Source organism: Prionailurus bengalensis, chromosome C1 (genome assembly GCF_016509475.1).
Source record: "Prionailurus bengalensis isolate Pbe53 chromosome C1, Fcat_Pben_1.1_paternal_pri, whole genome shotgun sequence".
Classification (NCBI taxonomy): Eukaryota; Metazoa; Chordata; class Mammalia; order Carnivora; family Felidae; genus Prionailurus; species Prionailurus bengalensis.
The window spans coordinates 163,820,772-163,841,551 of record NC_057345.1 but is presented as its reverse complement, the minus strand read 5'-3'; the positions used below and the strand labels follow the sequence as shown (position 1 = coordinate 163,841,551).

The following is a 20,780-nucleotide window of genomic DNA, read 5'->3' as shown; positions in this document are numbered from 1 at the left end:
AAAAGAGCAGAGAGAAAAATTAAGAAAACAATCTCATTTACAATTGCACCAAAAATAATAAAATATCTAGGAATAAAATTAACCGAGGAGGTGAAAGATCTGTACTCTGAAAACTATAAAACATTGATGAAAGGAATTGAAGTTGACACAAACAAATGGAAAGATATCCCATGCTCATGGATTAGAAGAACAAACATGTTAAAATGTCCATACTTCCCAAAAGTCATCTACCAAGTCGATGCAACCCCAATCAAAATACCAACAGCATTGTTCACAGAATTAGAATAATACTAAAATTTGTATGGAACCACAAAAGACCCCAAATAGCCAAAGCAATCTTGAAAAAGAAGAACAAAACTGTAGGTATCACAATCCCAAGTATCAAGATACACTACAAAGCTACAATAATCAAAACAGTATGGTACTGGCACAAAAGGAGACACATACAACAATAGAACAGAACAGATCATATAACCCATGGTTATATGATCAATTAATCTTCAATGAAGGAGGCAGGAATATGCGATGGGGAAACAAATCTCTTCAAAAAATGGTGTTGGAAAAACTGGACAGCTCCATGCAAAAGAATGAAACCGGACCACTTTCTTACACCATACACAAAAGTAAACTCAAAATGGATTAAAGACCTAAATAGGAGACTTGAAACCACAAAAATCCTACAAGAGAGCACAAGCAGTAATTTCTCTGACATCAGCCACAGCAACATTCTTCTAGATATATCTCCTGAGGCAAGGGAAACAAAAGCAAAAATAAACTATTGGAACTACATCAAAGTAAAAAGTTTCTGCACAGTAAAGGAAACTATCAGCAAAACTAAAAGACAAGCCAATAAATGGGAGAAAATATTTGCAAATGACATATCCAATAAAGAGCATCTAGAATATATAAAGAATTTATACAACTCAACACCAAGAAAACAGATAATCTAACCAAAAAATGGGCAGAATACATGAACAGACATTTCTCCAAAGAAGTCATACAGATGGCCAACACACACATGAAAAGATGCTCAACATCACTCATCATCAGGGAAATGCAAATCAAAACCACAATGAGATATCGCCTCACACCTGTCAGAATGGCTAAAATCAAAAACACTGAAAAGCAAGAGTTGGCGAGGATGTGGAGAAAAAGGAACCCTCTTGCTCTGTCAGTGGGAATGCAAACTGATGCAGCTACTGTGGAAAAGACATGGAGGTTCCTCAAAAAGTTAAAAACAGAACTACCCTACAATCCAGTAACTCCACAAAAACACCAATTCAGAAAGATGTATGCACCCCTGTGTTAATCACAGCATTATTTACAATGGCCAAATTATGGAAGCAGCCCAAGTGTCCATCAATTGATGAATGGGTAAAGAATATGTGGTATATTTAAACAATGGAATATTAGTCAGTTAAAAAAAAAGACTGAGATCTTGCCATTTGCAACAAAATGGATGGATCTAGAGGGCATAATACTAAGTGAAATAAGCTAACCAAAGAAAGACAAATACCATATGAGTTCACTTATATGTGGAATTAAACAAGCAAAACAAAGCATCTGGCTGGCTCAGTCAGAAAAGCATGTGACTCTTGATCTTGGGGTCATGGGTTTGAGCCCCATGTTGGTGTTGGATTACCTAAGTAAATGAATAAACTTAGGGGCTCCTCGGTAGCTCAGTCAGTTGAGCGTCCAACTGGATCTTAGCTCAGGTCTTGATCTTGGGGTCATGAGTTCAAGCCCCAAGTTGGGCTCACACTAGACCTGGAGCCTACCTAAAAAAAAAACAAAACAAAAAACCCCAGAAACACATGGCTCCTTCTAGAGACAAGAATTCGGTAGAAGGATGACCTTTCCTGGCTAGGCAGTCACAATGCTATACTCCGGAAAGGAGAGAACCAATTTTTTAGTGGATAGAGAGCTGACCTCCCACAAATTAAACAGAAAAAATATATATATAAATAATGTGAATTTGCAGCTATCTCCTGTACCTTCCAAGCCTTTTCCCTAATTATTTGTTTTGACTCACCAGAATGGGTGGATGTGTCAGGATACTGTCCTTGGACTTGAGACGAGGGACCTTCCTCACTTGATTCTATCTGGGAAAAAGGAAAGGAGCAGGCAGGGTCTCCTTTTAAATAACTGCTTCCTTCCCTGTTTTGGTAAAAATACTTTTCAGACTGAGCAGTCACTAACTGCTGGCTTCTAGGGCTGTTGTTGTTTTTTAACAAGGAAATTGAAAAGCTGAACCACTCTGCTCTTTGCTTGCCTGAGTCAGAGTCCGCTCCGGGGGGGCAACAAAACCAGTTTTATGGAAGAAGCCATCTTTGTTAAAAACCAAACCCAAGTCTGGTGGAAGTCTCCACCAGCAGATTCAGCACCAACCACACTCTTCTCAAAGTCATTCAGCACAAGAGCCCCATGCACTCTCAGCCCAGAACGAGCCACAGCAACTCAAACTGTCCTACGTGTAGAATGTGGACTTCTGTGACTCAGGATGATCAGTGTTTTACACTAACAGCTGACTATCTACTCAGACCTAGTGACCCTGATCAAATCAGTCCACATAGATGGGGGTCTGGTTTACACAAAAAGGAAGGGATTGCTCACCATTCAAAAGAATTCATTCCCTACTATAAATTATTTTACCTGAACCTGACTCATGGTGCATTTAAACATACAGTGTGGTTCACAGTCAACTTGTCAAGGGTATAGCAATTATGTAAAGTGAGGCACCCTGTAATACTGTTAGGCCCTTAGCAACTCCCTGGGCTCCCAGGGCTCTGGGCAGCCCAGCTGTCACTTACCACAAACAGGTGGTGTGAAACAATAGCTCCACTGAGCCGACTCACTTTCCAAGCCCTCTAACGGCCAAGCTTCCAGCCAGAGAGTCCCCACGAGCGGCACCCATCCACACCAGCACCCACAGCCCATGGAGCCCTGGCCGCTCCTCCTGCTCCTTGGGCTCTGCTCAGGTAAGTGCCAGGGTCGATGGGGCTCTCCTGTGACGCTGAAGCATTGGAAGCCCCCAGACCAGTACGTTGCTTGTCTGAGGGGAATACAGAGTGGTAGGGCTTTGTCAGCCCGAGGCAGTATACTCTGTCAGTTTCTCGCTCCTGCTGGCTTGATTCGGTTTGTGGATAAAGATTTCTAATTTGTGTTATCCAATTAAAATAGGAGCTGCGGGCTCAAAGCCTGCAAAGTAGATGTGCAGGTCTCTGACTCCATCAGTGCCTGGCATCGGACTTGCCCTTATGATCAGATTCAGCAGCCTTACCACCCTCCCGGAGCAGCTTTCATATCTGAACAACCCTAAGCACTTACAGTGGCATCTTATAATTACAGACAATTTGGTTAACAAGTCCTTTTACTGCTCTGGGAGAATTCTGATAATGAAGAGATTGATTGACAGCTCCATGTGCTGGAAAGAGAATCCTATTAATAATTGTAACTAAACTCTTTCCGTGAGAGATTACATATTTGGTCTTTCTTTCTTTCTTTCTTTTTTTCTTTTTTTTAACGTCCAAAGTTAAAAACCAAAAGGCCCTATGAATGCGTTTCTGCCTACTTTTTTACCATATGTAAGTTTGGGTTTGAAATGAAACTATAAAACCTTGCACAGCCCTTGACCTGCATTCACCTCTGGAATGTGTCACAACACAGCAGCTGAAACGCTAGCCTTGATCCCAAACTTCCGGTAGGGGGAAGTAGGAGATGCTTGCTGATTGCTTCACATAAAAGTTTACTGGTGATATCATCCCAATGGAGAAACGAGACGGCTGACATTCTGTGATTTCTCTTTTCCAATATTGCTCCGACAAACGCAGGCCTTCTGGGCAACAATGGTAAAAAGCTTCATTATTCATGTTTTTCAACAGCAGAATTCAGGGAAATTGCCTGAGCTCTGATAAATTCCAGTCTGCGGGACTTGGACTTGATCCAACCCAAACTGGCCTGGTGGTGATAGCGTTGGTGACGGTGGTGCAGTGGGTGTGCCACACGTGTGTGTGTGTGTGTGTGTGTGTGTGTAAGCGTGTATGTGCCTGCAAACGCTACACTCAATGAAAATTCTTAAGTGATATGCTTACATGTGAAAATCCTCAGGTGATCTCTTAGGATACCAAAGACCCCTGAAAATGCGTGTTTACCCATCTAAAACAGCATGTGATATATATTTAGATCAAACCTAGAATTTCCTGGTATCAGTTCACATAGGAGTTCAGAGAAATTCAGAGCTAGATGAGGCAAGGCCCACAACTTAAATTTGTTATTATAGGGAAACTGAGGCTGAAAGACATGAACTGACCTGCCTGAGGTCACCTAATTTATAAAGGTTGGAATGAGATCAGTCGGAGACTGTTTATTGTGGGCCTCATTAGAAAACACAGCCTGCAAGCGTCAAAGGTAGCAAGAGATACGGCACCACGTTGAGACGAGAATTACCTAAAGCGACTAGTAACATTTCAGAACTCCTTTTGCCCAATCCATCGTACTGTTCCTCCATAAAAACTGCAAATTGAGGGGCGCCTGGGTGGCTTAGTCGGTTGTCTGACTTCAGCTGAGGTCATCATGATCTCACATTTCCCGGGTTTGAATCCTGCATCCGGCTCTGTGCGGACAGCCTTGAGCCTGTTTCAGATTCTGTCTCCCTCTCTCTCTGCCCCTCCTCTGCTCATGCTCTGTCTCTCTCTCTCTCTCAAAAATAAATAAGCATTAAAAAATTTTTTTAAAAAATGCAAATCGACCCAGTAGAGTACAAAAAGAACACTTGGAAATTGTGGCTGGGTTCCCCTAGTTAGAATCAGTTCTTTGTGGCCAAAATTCTCATTCACATCAGGGACATAATGATTTCTGTTCTACTTACATAGCACCTTTCATCACAACCTTTTCCTCTCTTCCGTCTCCAGAATCCCAAGTACTTCACTGCCACTTTTCTTACGCCATATTACTTTGCAACTTGTTCCTAGCTCTTTGGGTAAATGACAAATGTCAATCTTCATGAGGGTAGAAAGACAAGATTCGTATAATTCATCTCCGAATATCTCAAAGCTCTTAAAACAATGCTTTGCATATAGTAAGTGCTCAACAAATAATGAATGAATTAATGTTACTACCATCCGAATACAGATTACGCCTATGATTTTGCTGAAAAGAAAGACTTTGACATTATTTCTGTGCGTGTGTTTATTAATTTACACCCTGTCTTTTTAAGAAAGTATCTACTGTGATTCATTGATTCCATGAAAAACTGGTCCAATTAATTATACGGACCACATTGGAGCTGGGAACAGAATCACAGAATTCTGAATTCAAGTCCTGTATGTTTTCTATTACTCCACCCTGCTTTGGGCAGGAAAAAAAGAAACAAACAATGAACCCAATCTAAGAAATGGAGACCTCCTTAGAAATTCCTTAGAAATGCATTACGGAAAGAACAAGGTTCCTTGTTATTAGTGAGACTGAGAGAGGAGGAAGCGAATGTCACTGGAATGCTGACCGGGCCTGTCTCCCAGTCCTTGCCTTCTCCCCAGTGGACCATAGAGTTGGACTGCATAGTTTTCCTGCTACATAATGTAGACCATCTGCTCTATCTGTTGCTTTCTAGTATGGTCTTCTTGTCAAAGGGGAATAAACAGTCACTTAAAGATAAGCAGCCCAGCTAGTGCCAAAGCAATAGCTTCACACTCTGTAGCCAAGGCACTCAGTGACCCATGACAGTGCCCTGCCCATGAGCCAGGAGGGGCCCAAGAGAGACAGGTGTGGAAGACAGGGCATTGCTGTGTCCCAGGTGCTCAATGGGGTGACAGCAAAAACTGGGTCTTTGGACAACACATTCCCTTGAAGGGTCCTTGAATGCAAGTGGTTTGGGTGAGGCGTTGTGTTTAAGTGCTGCATGGACGCTTTGGGATTCAGAAAATTGGGGAAACTAGAAATGAGGTAGGCTAGGTCAGGGGTTCTATACATAGAATCCAGGAAGGTCATAATGAAGACACTTAACAAGCTACGCGGAAAGCTTCAAAAATCCAAATGGAAAAGATACACTCACCCTAAGGGAGGTGACAAAGAGCACAGACCCTGGGGTCAGATTGCCTGCATTTATAATCCCACTTCCAAATAGCTGGGAACCATGAGCACATGCTTCGACTGTCCGAATGTCCATTTTCTCACTTGTAAACTAGGGGTAAAGACTTATCTCATAGGATTGTTATAAGGATTCAATAAGGTAATACGAATACAGGGCCTTCAATGAAGCTCTCCTAACAGAATACACATTTTTGTGGTGGAGAGCATGGCCGCTGGGCTCCACCGTTTATGAAATCTGGACAACTCACTCAACCTCCCTATGGTTCAATTTCCTCCTCTGTAAAGTGAAGACAAGAACCGTGCCTACCCCACCCAGTTACGAGAAAAGAAAGAGTCAATACGTATAAAGCGTGTCTGCCACATAACAAATTGGATACGCTAGTTATTTTTATTAATAAAAATAGAAAGGTAATTGCTTAACTTTACAGTTATTTGGTTGACAAACTCTTTCAAACCTAGGATTCAAGGAGAAAAACAATAAAGAAAAATAATGACCTGTCTTAGAGGCAAGAGGTTAACATTACTGGGGACAAGGGAAAGCATCTCACTCATGCGATTTTTCAAGTTGTCACGGCCCAGGGAAAAGGTATGGTGGCTTCAGGAATAACCTGCGGAAAGGGGAGATCTGCTTACATGAATTAGGGCAAATGGATCATGTGTCTGCTTCCTCTCATGACCCTGAACAGACAATCCCCAACCCACGTAAGGCTGGAGTTACAAAGATCCTTCATAAGGCACTTGCTGGAATTTGGAACGCTTTTTCTCACGGTTAGAACGGTGGGTGCATTCGTGCACTTTCTAAGACAGCCCACGGCACACTCGTAACCTCACAAGTCAGTGCAGGAGCACAGCGCAGAATGACAGCGCTCCTCCCAAGCCCCGCCTCAGCCGCAGGACCTTGGACAAGTCTTCCAGCCTCTCAGATCTCACGTGAGAATGACCGTCTGCCTGCCTCATCACAGGCCGGTGAGAACTGCATTAACATTGGATATAGAAAAGCTGTGGGGTCCAAGAGTAGTAGATACTATTTTTCACCCACCTGAGGGAAAATGCAGTAAAGATTCCTAAGAAGTCACTCGTGCTCCAGACAGGAGGAGCTCCAAACCCAGGTCAGAAAAGCACGTGGTGTTTACTTAACGTTAAGTTAACAGGGACACGGACCCACCAGCAGTTAATTTTTTTAATTACAAGAAAAAACACACTACGTAGAATTTGCCACAGGAAAATACACATCACATAAAACTACCATTTGGAGTGTGTGATTTAGTGACATTTAGTACATTCACGGTGTTGTGCAACCATCACCGCTATCTAGTTCCAGAATGTTTTCGTCACCCCAAAAGGAAACCCTGTACCCATCGGCAGTTACTCTCGCTTCCTCTGTCTCCTCAGCCCCTGCTAACCACTGATCTGCTAGCTCTACGGATTTACCTCTTCTGGATATTTCATATCAATGGAATCATACACTATGTGCCCCTTTGTGTCCAATTTCTTTCACTTGGCACGTTTTCAGGGCTCAACCATGTTGTAGCATGAGTCAACTCTTCATTCATTTTTATGGGTGAATAATATTCCACCGCATGTATATGGCACAATTTGTTCATCCGCTTATCTGCTGATGGGCATTCAGGTTGTTTCCATCTTTTGGCTATTATGTATAACGCTGCCGTGAACACTGGTGCACGAGTTTTTGTGTGGCCAGTTCTTTGAGGGATACACCTAGGAGTGGCATCACTAGGTCACAGGGTCACGCTGCATGCACCTCGTGTGACGAACCGCCAAACGCTCTCCCACAGTGGCTGTACCGTGCCCCAATCTCACCAACACTCACCGTCTTCAGTTCTGTGAATGGCGGTCATCCCAGCGGGTATGAACCGGCATCAATTTTCGGCTGTTCAGCGCATCGTGAGATCTGACGCCAGCCAACCTGAGATTTCATCGCCCCATGAGTAGTCTCTGAAATACGAAGACGGGCTTTTGTGTGGACTTGTCTTCTTGTGTGTGCGCAGCGGCAAGCCTGATTCAGCCAGAGGCTGTATTAAGGAATGTCATCTGCTCAGAGCACAAGTGTCAGGATAATCTGGCACACCCCACCAGGGAAGGGACCGCACCAGCAGCTGCGATTGGAAAAGAACTTAGGGCAATAGAAGCTGCACTGGGAGCCCTTCAACAAGGGGGCCTGTGTGCCTTCCATTAGCTGGTCACGCCTCAGTTACTTATGCGAGTGTTTGTAGAGGGCGGGGAGCAGAATCTGACAGTGTGTGTGTCATTTGCTGTCTCAGCTGGCCTCGTCCTAGGCTCCGAACATGAGACCCGCCTGGTGGCAAAGCTGTTTGAAGATTACAACAGTGTGGTTCGGCCCGTGGAAGACCACCGCCAGGTTGTGGAGGTCACCGTGGGTCTGCAGCTGATACAGCTCATCAACGTGGTGAGACAGCCGCACTCTGGGCTCCCCGCCCCTCTCACCCTGCAGCACCCTCCCCCCTCCTCCCGTCCTTACCCCTAAAGATGGGGTCTTCTCTTTTTTCAGGATGAAGTAAATCAGATTGTGACAACCAATGTGCGACTGAAACAGGTATTCAGCTAGATAACTGCATTGATGCTGCTGGTATTCACCCCGGAATTTAACCTGAGCCCAAAGGGAATCAATCTGGGTAACACGGTTTACATACCAACATCGTGGAAGTATAAATATTTTGGTGTAGTGAGATTATGGGTCGTATTTGTTGGTATGTGTGTGTGTGTTTTTTACTTCGTGTTTTGTGTTTGTATGTTAGTTTGCTAGGCCACCTACCATAACCAAAGCCACAAACGAGGTGGCTCAAACAAGAGAAATTTATTCTCTTGCAGCTCTTGAGGCCAAACGTCCAAAGTCAAGGTTTCGGCAGAACTGGTTCCGTCTGAGGGCTGTGAGGGACGAACTGCTCCAGGCCTGTCTCTTTTGCGTGTAGTTGGCCAACGTCATGTTCACATGGCATTCTTCTTGAAAATGTTTGCCTTCCCGTGTCCCCTTCTTTAAGGACACCAGTTGTGTTGCATTAGAGCCTCTCTTCAGGACCTAATTCTAACCTAATTAGACCCTACCTCCAAACGAAGTTATATTATGAGGTACTGGAAACTGGGGTTTCAACACGTGAATTCTGGGGGAGACGCAGTTCAGGTCATAACACTGTGTCATCTGAATTTGCTACGTTGGGCATTTATTACTTTTATAAGGTAGGAAAGAAATATACCATTTTTATAAAATGATGTTGCCTGCTTGGGGAAATGTTTACCAGAAGGTCATGCTCCTTTCCTGGGGTGGGCAGGATGGCATGGTAGACGGGCTACCCTGAAGTACCTTTGTTTTCTCATCTGTAAAATGGGGCCAATAATCGCTCTTCCCTCATAGGACTATTGTGAAGACCACGAGATGAATATGCGTAAAATGCTCGTAATAGTGTCTACAAGTAGTCAGTACTATAGAGGCGTTTGGTGTTATCGTTTACTAGCGTGCAAGCTGAATTCTGAATCAAACCTCTTTTACTGGAGCACAACTCCTGTCCACATCTGAACTATCATACCCATCAGAACTCTTGGGTTTTTGAAAAATGTGTTTAGCTCTTTTTATCAGCAAAATGTCGTCTCCATGTTTTAGCAATGGGTAGACTACAACCTAAAATGGAATCCAGAGGACTATGGTGGCGTGAAAAAAATTCACATTCCTTCGGAAAAGATCTGGCGCCCAGACCTCGTTCTCTATAACAAGTAAGCAAAACAGACGGGCTGGGGAGGGCGACATTCCTGGGGCAGGTGGAGCCCAAGCCCTATTGGAAGGGCTGCTACTCTCAGTATGCTTCTCACCACCCTTCACATTAAATAACCCTTAAAAACCAAGAGCCAAGTTGACATGCTAGGGGTGCCATATGGTGTCTCATGTTATGAATAGAAACAATTATCAGAGCCAAATTGAATCAGGGCTGTGGGGTGGGGGACATTTAATCCCTGAGAGCTCCTGAAGGGTGTAGGGCAGCCATCCAAGGAACCCAAATTCATATAATTGAGTTCCTTGGAATTAAATGTCCTTCCTACCAATAGGTCTGAACCTCCCGGGGTTGTTATCCATCACGTCGTCACGGCTTCCCAGGGCGTCGTGTGCTGCTGATGGCCTGGGATGCCTGCGTAGCCCATCCACCGGGCTCCGTGACAGACTGCATGTTGTGAAATTATAATGTGATTCAAGACACTCTGGTTTAATGACAGGTTCATTATCATACGCCCTTCATTTGTCAGGGAACGTTCGTTTCAAAGAGCATCCTTCCCAGGCAGGAGCATTCGCCATCGGCCGAGAGGATGTGCGGCCTGACATTCTACAGCATGTGTCTGTGTGAGCAGGCTGTGCCTTCTCGCAGATTGACCAGGGAGGGCGGCAGGGGCTTGTGAATGGAAATGACACCCTCATTTAAGGCTGGTCCTCCTACTTTGATTTTCTACTACATATTTCCCAGCGGCACCTGAGATTCAAGCTTGAGCCAAATTATCCAATCATTTGTGTAACCTTTTCGGACAAATACGCTGATGGAGCAGAGTGTCTTGTGTTAGTTTTCTCGTTCAGCAAGAATCTAAGAGAAGCCATTAAAATCCGTTCCTCCTTTTGACAAACTCGCTCGGGAACACCCTGGTGGGGGGAGAACCCTGTTTTACTTATCGCTATCTATAGAGATGGACCCAGATGACCCTGTGGCCCTCTGCTCTTTGGGTCTCTTTGGGGAAGGTCCAAAACTGCATAGTTCTCTGGATAGAGCCCTACCTCCATCCCAAGGAAAAATCAGTGGGAAGAAAATCTCTTGGTTAATGAAGTGAGACTCCAATATATGCCATATGCCCCCGAAAGCCCACCAAGGCAGACCCCACCCACTTGTTCAACATCTATTCCAAATGCCTTTGGCCAAGGCCCCAGGACACAGGCCATTTGGGGTCAAGTGGACTGCCCACTGAATGAGGCCTGCAGAAGTGGCTCGTTATTTTTTTAGTATCTACCATGTTGGATTTTTGTAGTGAGAAATTGGTGCCAACTTTCCGAAATGTAAAAATATCACATTAAACTCTGGAGTTTTAGTCTCTCTAGAAAAATCCAACATTCAAAAATATGGAAACTTTGTATTAAAAAATCTAGATTTCCCGCTTCCGAGGGAAAATTCAAATATCTGGCAGTTTGGGGCCTTCACTCACACAAGGAAGCCACAGCAAAGCGGAGTGTCACCTTCTTTAGAGGAGAGAGGGCTCTCCCCTGCCCTTACCGCCTTCCTCACCTGCTTGGCCATGGAGGCATCTGGGTTTGTAGCCCCACCCTATCGAGTTCTAAATAGTTCTGAAAGAGGTAACAGAGCCCTTCTTAACCTGCTTACCACAGTAACGAGCCACTGGACCTGTTTTTATTTTAAATTCCTGCTTTTTTCCCCCAGTTAACTTTCAAGATATATTGGGGGAGGAATAGATGGAAATTAACATTACAAATACTACTGGGGACTGGGAAGGAAAAAAAAATCTGGTATACAGTATTACCTGTTATTTCCTTAAAACTAGATTCTTCCCCAGATATTCTGATTTAGTGCTTCAGATGGTGCTCAGAAACCTGTATTTTGAACAAGCACCCCAGCGATTCTATTATCAGACAAACCTGGGAAACACTGCTACGGATAAAAAGTGACACTGTCCCAGTGAAAGCGTCTATAATTAGCACCTGAATAATTAACAGCTGTCTCCTGCTAACATCCCGGAGCTGAACTGAAGGCTCATCCGTCACTTGGAGTCATGTTCCTCTTTGATCCCAATTGCAGTGCAGATGGTGACTTTGCCATTGTCAAGTTCACCAAAGTGCTCCTGGACTACACTGGCCACATCACGTGGACGCCTCCAGCCATCTTCAAAAGCTACTGTGAGATCATCGTCACCCACTTTCCCTTTGATGAACAGAACTGCAGCATGAAGCTGGGTACCTGGACCTACGATGGCTCTGTGGTGGCCATCAACCCGGTAGGTGCTGCCCTCGTGTGATGCGGCTGGTCTCAGGAAACGCGTAATTCAGGTGTCCAACTCTGCGCCTCCAGAGTCACAGGCTCTCAGCGCCCATTTGAACTTTGGGATCGTCCAGTTCAGTGGTTCTCGATATGGGGACGGTTCTTGATGTGTGCCCATGAGTACCACCTGGAAGCTTATGTAAATTCCTATGCCCAGGCTCCGTCCTAGGAATTTTGGCTTAATCGGTCTGGGGTGGGACTAAGGCACCAATATGTTTTGAAGTTCCCAGGTGACTTGAATGTGTAGTCAACATGGAGGATCCCAATAGTCCCAGCTCCCTTATTTCACAGGAAAGGACTCTATGGCCCCAAACCGGAAGTGACCCTCGTGGGGCCTGTCCGGGGTACACGACAGCACCGCCTCCTGTTGCTTTATTACAGCTGATTTTGCAACCCACCCCTCCTCAGGGTGATGTGGCTGGGTTTTCAAAGTTTCATTTCATCTTCTCAGGAAAGCGACCAACCAGACCTAAGCAACTTCATGGAAAGCGGAGAATGGGTGATCAAGGAGTCCCGAGGCTGGAAGCACTGGGTGTTCTACGCCTGCTGCCCCACCACCCCCTACCTGGACATCACCTACCACTTCGTCATGCAGCGCCTGCCCCTCTACTTCATCGTCAATGTCATCATTCCCTGCCTGCTCTTCTCCTTCCTAACCGGCCTGGTGTTCTACCTGCCCACAGACTCAGGTGGGTGCAGGTGCCATGGCTGCTGATGCAGGCAGATCTTGTGCGGCTATTTTGGGGAAAACCAGAAATAATTATGGGCTAACAAACAAGGATGAGCAGACAGGCCCAAATCATCATCGCTGGGAGGATGCATTTACTGAGAGGCCATGTTCAGTGGTGAGTCACAGGTGGGGGGAGCTCACAGCTAGAGCAGACTATGGAGCAGGCAGAGAGTTGACCGTGACCCTGGAGGTGCACAGACACAGCTCAGTGTAGTTAAAGCGAATAACCATCAATGCTTACTTGCTGAATACCTACTGTGTGCCCAGAGACATGCTGGGTAAGGCTTGGGTCACCCCTCATGCCACTTCCCCTGTGAAGCCACTTGCTATATCCTGACCAAGCCAGGTCTTGCCTCTTTAAAAAAAAAAAAAAAATCACGTTTATTATTATTATTTTTTTTTGAGAGAGAGAGACAGAGTATGAGCGGGCAGGGGCAGAGAGAGAGGGAGACAGAATCGGAAGCAGGCTCCAGGCTCCAAGCTGTCAGCACAGAGCCCAACGCGGGGCTTGAACTCACGAACCGCGAGATTGTGACCTAAGCCGAAGTTGGACGCTCAACCAACCGAGCCACCCAGGTGCTCCCAGGTCTTGCCTCTTTTGCTCACCGCTTGCCATTTGAAAATCGCTTTTGCATGTCTGTTTTCCAGGTGGCACTATCTTTACACACACGACCATACTTCCCAAGTGGCAATTCTTTCTCACATATCAGCCTGGACAACTTCCTTATTTCCTACTGAGTGATCACATCTGTGACATAATTTCAACAAACACCAACAATCCCCAGAAAAGGGGAAGAGGGCACACAAGTGCCTGTGAGAAGTCACTGCTCATAAACAATTTAGGGCAGACAAGTGGGGACAAAGAAAGGATACAGACAGTCCTCAAACTTATGACAGGGAACAATTATATCAAAATGATAAACACAAATAAACACACACACACACACAAAGTCTAACTTTATAACAAGGGGGAAAAAAGATTATGAATTCACTCATTTGACATGTATTTGTTGAACAATTGTTATGTGGCACGGATACAGTAGAGAATAAGGCAGAACTTGCCCCACAGAATGCCCGTTGTTCTTATGACTGTACTTATTTTTAAACAAATGATCACAAACACAATTTGTTTTTGAGTTTCTAACAAATTAAGCTCCTTAAAGTGAAGAGACTACTAGTTAGGGCAATATGGAAACTAGTCAGAATCTCTATAAATGTGCAATGGTTTATGCTTGAAAAGCACGCAGAACAGCGAAAATGCTTGATAAATGTTAGCCATTATCATTATTACTCAAGAAATCTGATGTAACTTGATCAATTTTCATATATACATCTTTTTCACAAAAAAATTACCTATCTTTATTTTAGTTCATTTATTTTAAGAGAGAGAAAGAGTGAGCATGAGCAGGGGAGGGGCAGAGAGAGGGAAAGAGAGGATTCCCAGAAAGCTCAGTGCTATCAGCTCACAAACTGTGAGATTATGACCGGAGCCGAAACCAAGAGTCAAATGTTCAACCGACGGAGCCACCCAGGTGCCCCCTCTTTTTCACTTTTAAAGACTTTCCCACCCACTCGGTAGACTTCTTCTCACTAGGTGGAATTGATCATTTCTTGTTTGCATCCGCTCCATTTCCTGTATACACTCCTAGCATCTGGAAGCATCCAGTACGGGAAAAAGCTCCATACTGGAGAACGGGACAACACAAGGGTCTCCCGAGACAAACAGCAAGACCAGCCCAAGGGAAGTCCCTTCCAAAGGCTCTCGAGCTGCCTCCGAGGCCGTCAGTGCCCACAAAAATATTCCAGGGCCATTCAGTCCCCCACCCTCCTGGCTTGCCATACCGAGACTCGAACGGGGAATTATCCACCCTGAAATGATAGGATCTGGTGAGAAGAGGTCGGGGCAGGGGAACCCCTGGTCCCTTGATATGAAAGACAGAACAAGAAGAAAACCAAACTGTCCTCTAAATGAATGTGCAAAGTTCACTGGTTTTGTCCTTTTCTCGGTTTTGGTCTTGCAGCCCCCTCCCATACTGAGAAAAGTAGCATGCGCTCCTGGGTTGCCCATCCACCTGCTGGGTCACGAGTAGGTCAGACCGTGGTTCAGCTTTGTGAGGTTGATGATAGTCTGTTGCAGACAGAAAAACTGCCACCTGGAGTCTAGCTTGTCACTCAGCTTGGTGTACCTGGCTCCCTGAGTTCCACCAAGCAGTGGAATGCTGGGACAGGAGACAAAGCAGCCCTCGGCTGCTTGGCGGCCTCTAGTGGAAGTGTCTGTCACTTGCCATGGTCAGTAGAGCTAAGGTGCTAAGGTCCCAGAGGACGAAATTCTGCCCCCCAAATGCCCCCAGCTGTATGCGGGTCACATGGTTCTCACCCCCTGGGTTTTGTGGCGTATTAGTCTGCTATAGCTGCCCTAATAAAGTGCCACAGACCGGGTGGCTGAAACAACAGGAATTTTGTCCACACAGTCCTGGAGGTCACGGTGTCAGCAGGTCTGGTTTCCTCTAGGCTTCTCTCCTTGGCTTGTGGATGGCGGTCTCCTCCCTGTGTCTTCCCCTGGTCTTTCCCCTCTGTGTGTGTCCGTGCCCTAATCTCCTTCTTTTTTTTTTTTTTTTAAAGTTTATTTTGAGAGCGATAGCACAAGTGGGGGAGGGGCAGAGAGAGAAAGAGAGGGAGAGAGAGGGGATCCCAAGCAGGCTCCACACAGTCAGCGCAGAGCCAGATGCGGGGCTTGAACTCACACACCACGAGATCGTGACCTGAGCAGGAGTCAGACGCTTCACCGGCGGAGCCACCCAGGCGCTCCCCAATCTCCCTTACTTCTCAGGACACCAGTCATTGGAGGAGCGCCCTCCCTGATGAACTCATGTTGACTTAATTGCCTCGTTACAGGCCTCATCGACAAATACTGCCACTGAGGCCATGAGGCTTAGGACTTCCATGCAGAAAACCGAAGAGAACAATTCAGCCCATAACCAGTGAATGGGTTGTATTTCTTTTTCATTCCGTGCAGGAGAGAAGATGACTCTGAGCATCTCTGTCCTGCTGTCCTTGACCGTGTTCCTCCTGGTCATCGTGGAGCTAATCCCTTCCACCTCCAGTGCCGTGCCCTTGATTGGGAAATACATGCTGTTCACCATGGTGTTTGTCATCGCGTCCATCATCATCACGGTCATTGTCATCAACACACACCACCGCTCCCCCAGCACCCACGTCATGCCCGACTGGGTACGCAAGGTGAGCGAGCGAGGGCCCTGCCACCCCCCACCCCCCCACCCCCCCCCGCGTGGGGCAGCACTGCCCTCACGAACATCTCTCCTTCACTTGGCTGGTGGAATCCTGGCTGATGCATGTGGGCCCTTAGGAACTGTCCTTTCCGGGGATTTTTAGAGGATTTCCAGAAGAAACTTTGTTTTAGCCTCTTGCTAGGGATAAGTAATTCCTATAGCCTTCCCAGACACAGAAGAAAAACAGAATTAACAAAGCCCACTCCAAATTCACGTTTAAAGAGTCTCTTTGATTAGAGAAGGTGAATATATCACTTTTTATTCAGAATCTGTGAAATTCCTGAGGTCTCTGTTTGTATGTCTCCCAATCTGTGAACAGACTGCTTATTTTTTGCTGGTCAAATCATCTGCTGAGAATAGAATAAGGGCTAGAGATAGAGAGGATGCTTGACGAGAAATTGTCAAAAAGTGAGTTTTCGTGAGGAACTTGGTCTCAGATATTTGCATTATTGAAATTTAAAAAGTGTTAGCATTTCAAATATGTCAGTTTTTAGGTAAAACTTCACAGAGACACTGACGTCAGGGTGTTTTCCGCAGAATGCAAAAGATTTGTCATGAATTAACAGAGAAACTATTGCTTGCAATGTATTCTTTTGGGAGGACAATCAGTCCCTGTATCTATAAAGACTTACGTGACTCCTGGCAACGCCCATGTTGCATTTCTTCAGGAATAAGAAATGGGGAGAAAAAAACACTGTGGCTGTTTTTGAGGCTGGACCCTCATATATTTTTTTTAGCCAGAAGGGCTTTTCCTTTAATCATATTATCCAACTAACACAAGGCTTTGAAGGAAGCCGGTTCCTTGAAGGCTGGAGGCTTAAACTTCATTGGTTTCTCGAGCCCAACAGCTGCGCACGGGCTCCCTCCCGTGGTGAACTGTTCACATGACAAAATCAGCTCTATTAACCATAGTAATTTGACAGGCCACGGGGTAAGTCTGAAGGAAATTTTGAGAAAATCTAGTATCGTCCTTGTGTTTTAGGGACAAAGACCCTAAGGTCCAGAGAAGCTGACTGATTTGCCTAAAGTCACACGGCTAATTCAAAGTCAGAGTTTGATACTTGCACTACTGGCATTAATTCATGCATGGATTTCTTTTTCGTGTTAGGTTTTTATCGACACTATCCCAAATATCATGTTCTTCTCCACAATGAAAAGACCATCCAGAGATAAACAAGACAAAAAGATTTTTACAGAAGACATTGATATTTCTGACATTTCTGGGAAGCCGGGGCCTCCACCCATGGGCTTCCACTCTCCCCTGATCAAACACCCCGAGGTAAAAAGTGCCATTGAAGGAGTCAAATACATCGCAGAGACCATGAAGTCAGACCAGGAGTCCAATAACGTAAGCTTCGTGACTTGAAACCCACACCTCCGGGTTTCAATGATCCAATACGTGAACACAGATGGATGGGTTTGTCCTGAGGAGTAGGCTGGCATTCAAGAGGCAGCATTGGTGACCACCTCTAAGCCACCTTAGTGGGCCAACACATTGTGAATAATCTATTCGAATAATAAAGACCACAACGCCAGCCAAGGGATGTTACGGGCTTTGAGTGGGCCATAATTGATGCATAGCATGAACATGGTGAGTCCAAAAACCATCGTAAGGAAATTCTAACACTTTTCTCTCTCCCAGGCGGCTGAGGAATGGAAGTATGTTGCAATGGTGATGGACCACATTCTCCTTGGAGTCTTCATGCTTGTCTGTATCATTGGAACCCTGGCTGTGTTTGCAGGTCGGCTCATTGAATTAAATCAGCAAGGATGAGCAGAGCTGAGGCCACCTCTGCTCCCAGCACCAGGCAGAGCAGGGAAAGGCAGGGAAGACAGGAAGAATACAGCTCACTTATCAAACATCTCATTTTCTGTATTTATGATTAATGATAATGATTCGTATTTACATAAGGTTATGGCCTCAAGTATTTTCACATCATTTCTCCCTTTAATCCTGCTCTGGCTGCCTGGAGAGTGAAACCATTTTTAGTAAATGAAATGGGGTCACTGATGAGACATATTCACGTCCAAAGGCGTCTGGAAGAGTTTTGCCCAGAATGACTGAGGTTTTCTGTTGGTTTGTTTTTAATTTTTTTTTTTTTAAGCAAAGAACGTATCCTTTGCTTAAAGTCAGTTTTGTACGTACAAGTAAAACCCACCTGCCAGTCCCCGAAAGACGAAGCGTTTGATTTGGAGAGAAAGGAAGCCGTAGAAAGGCAACATATAAGTTCTGGAAATGGCCACCAAAATGCAAAGCGCATCAAAAAAACCCATGCTTTAAAGCAGATTTCTAGAACTGGGAGGTGAGGGAAGGGCTTCCCACTCTGACACAGCGCCTGAGTAGTCGGGGCTTGAGGAACACAGCCAGCTGGTTTCCTAAGCTGTACTGGGCGTGAGGGCCGGCACTGTGCGAATGGCGCCCCATACGTGGTTGTTTTATCTTCATAACTTTATGATGTCCCTATTTTACAAATGAGAAAGCTGGACTCGAGAAGCTCAAGTTCACTGCCCACACTAGCAAGCAGAAGAACTGAGATGTGAACCAAGACCCAGTCTGAGTTCAGCAGCTCGGGGCTGGGTGGGATCTCCTGCTCCCTTGCTCCCCTGGACACGCCCCACGTGATCCAGGCCATCCTGTAACTCCCATCAGGGTTTTGAGAGCTTCAGTCTTAGTGCCAACCCCCTTCCTGCCTTCCCAATTAGGTCTTCTGCCCTCTTCCCCAGTCCTCGTCCAGTCAGGTGTGGGGGGCTTAGTTCTAGCAATGAAATCAGAAATGTATGCACATATCCTCACCGTTTCTGAAATTCCAGGCAAGTGAACAGGACAGAAACTTAATTTCCCTTCGGAGCCACTTTCCAGCCACAATGTAGTTAGTTCACCTCAGAAGGAGAAAGCGTGCGCCCTGGGCTCATCGTGGCCTTCAGAGCACTGGAACACGCCTGACCCATATGAGTACTGGGGAGAGTGGTAAACTGCACTGCTGGGCAGCCTCTCTGAACTCAGCTGGTTTCAACCTACTTCCCAAAGTAATTTGTCAGCACAGACCCGTGGCACGGCAGAGTGCCCTCACTTTAGAGAAAACCCAAGGGAAAACATTCTGGTGGTTCCTCAAAAAGCTAAACACGGGATTACCAGAGGATCTAGTAATTCTGCTGCCAGGTATATACCCCAAAAGAACTGAAAGCAGGGACTTAAACAGAGAGCTTACACGCCAGTGTTCACAGCAGCAATAATCACGACAGCCAAAAGATGGCAACAACCCAAGCGTCCATCGGTGGAACAGCAGTGTGTACATATGATATTACTGAGCCTTAAAGAGGAAAGCAGTTCTGATGTGTGTTACAGTATGTGTCAACCCCGAAAACATGTTTGATGAAATAAGCCAGACGCAAAAGGACAAATCTTGTGATCCCAGTTAAACGAAGTACTTAGAATAGGCAAATTCATAGAGACAGAAAGTAGAGTAGAGATTGCCGAGGTTTAGAGGGAGGGGTGAGTTATTGCTCAATGGGTAGAATTTCGGATCGGGATGATGGGAAAGTTCTAGAAATGGACAGTGGTGATGGTTGCACAACACTGTGAATGTACTTAATGCCACTACGCTTAAAAATGGCTACGACGGTACATTCTGTGCATATTTTGCCACAACTAAAAATAAAGAATGAAAACAATGGTAAAAATGTAAGTTTCGTGTTATATATACATTTTACCACAATTAGAAGGACCAAAAAGAATCTGCTGCTTGCCTAATCTCCCAGGACTGATTATTGACTCAGGGAAGGAACTTAAAAGTCATTTCCATTCTCATTTTAAGGATAAGGAAACTAAGGCTTAGAGAAATGACCTCCCTCTGGTCACAGGGCAATTTAGTGACAAACCAGACCTCCTCACTCTGCTCTTGTGCTATTGCCATTACCTCAAATAACGCCCCCTGCCCCGCAAAGCAAGGCCCTGTGACACATTCCCTCCTCGCCCAGCAGAACTAGTTTGAGTGGACACCACAGTGTTACTGCGCGTAGCTCCATCGGCCCTTAAATATCTGTTCCATCAATCTGTCACCAAGCCGAAGGTTTCCGCCTTTGGAATCTCTTCCCTTAGTTCCGGCCCGCTCTCCAGGAGACCACTGACTAGTGGGAGGGAAGGCAGGGGGTGCTGGGATCCGTCTCCCCACCTACAGGTGTTTGCTGAGGGCTCGACCCTCCTGCCCCATGTAGCCCCATCCATGAGATGGGCGTGTCTGCACAGCAGGAGGACTTCTTGGGATGTCAGGAGCATCCTGGAATCACAACACAGGCAGGTAAGTGTGGATGGGGGTGCATTTATGACTGCCGGTGCAAACAGAAACGCTTCAGGATTCAGATCTCTAAGCGGTCTCTTTTTCTGCCCCTGGTTGTCACAACCGGGAGTTTTGTTTTGTGTAGAACCGCCAAGTTTTGAAAAATTAGAAATTATGTTAACGTTTAAACCAATCAGACGGGGTCATCCAGGAGAGTTTTTGAGTCTGTCGGGAGGTAGCTGTGCTGGCTCCAGCCACTGGGGACCACGATGCCACCCTTGCCCGCTGCCCAACTTTTTCTGCCAGTCTTGCCTTCAAGCCTGAGTTCCCTGCTCCT

At 45.7% G+C, this 20,780-nt stretch overlaps 1 protein-coding gene across 1 annotated transcript; it reads left to right on the top strand.

The window, feature by feature from the left end:
* Positions 1-2,831: 2,831 nt before the first annotated feature.
* On the top strand, positions 2,832-19,852 carry CHRNA1 (cholinergic receptor nicotinic alpha 1 subunit). The gene is made up of 9 exons (XM_043577090.1): positions 2,832-2,978; positions 8,370-8,515; positions 8,618-8,662; positions 9,725-9,834; positions 11,907-12,102; positions 12,598-12,835; positions 15,893-16,116; positions 17,275-17,514; positions 17,809-19,852. Exons 1-9 carry the CDS (start codon positions 2,936-2,938, stop codon positions 17,938-17,940), a joined length of 1,374 nt encoding a protein of 457 aa, XP_043433025.1. The 5' UTR covers positions 2,832-2,935; the 3' UTR covers positions 17,941-19,852.
* The last annotated feature ends 928 nt before the right edge of the window (positions 19,853-20,780 follow it).

Coding starts and splice junctions, on each gene's coding strand:
- CHRNA1 (XM_043577090.1), top strand. CDS start 2,936: ATGGAGCCCTGGCCGCTCCTCCTGCTCCTTGGGCTCTGCTCAG. Junction 8,663..9,724: donor CCAATGTGCGACTGAAACAG/GTATTCAGCTAG, acceptor TCCATGTTTTAG/CAATGGGTAGACTACAACCT. Junction 17,515..17,808: donor CAGACCAGGAGTCCAATAAC/GTAAGCTTCGTG, acceptor TCTCTCTCCCAG/GCGGCTGAGGAATGGAAGTA.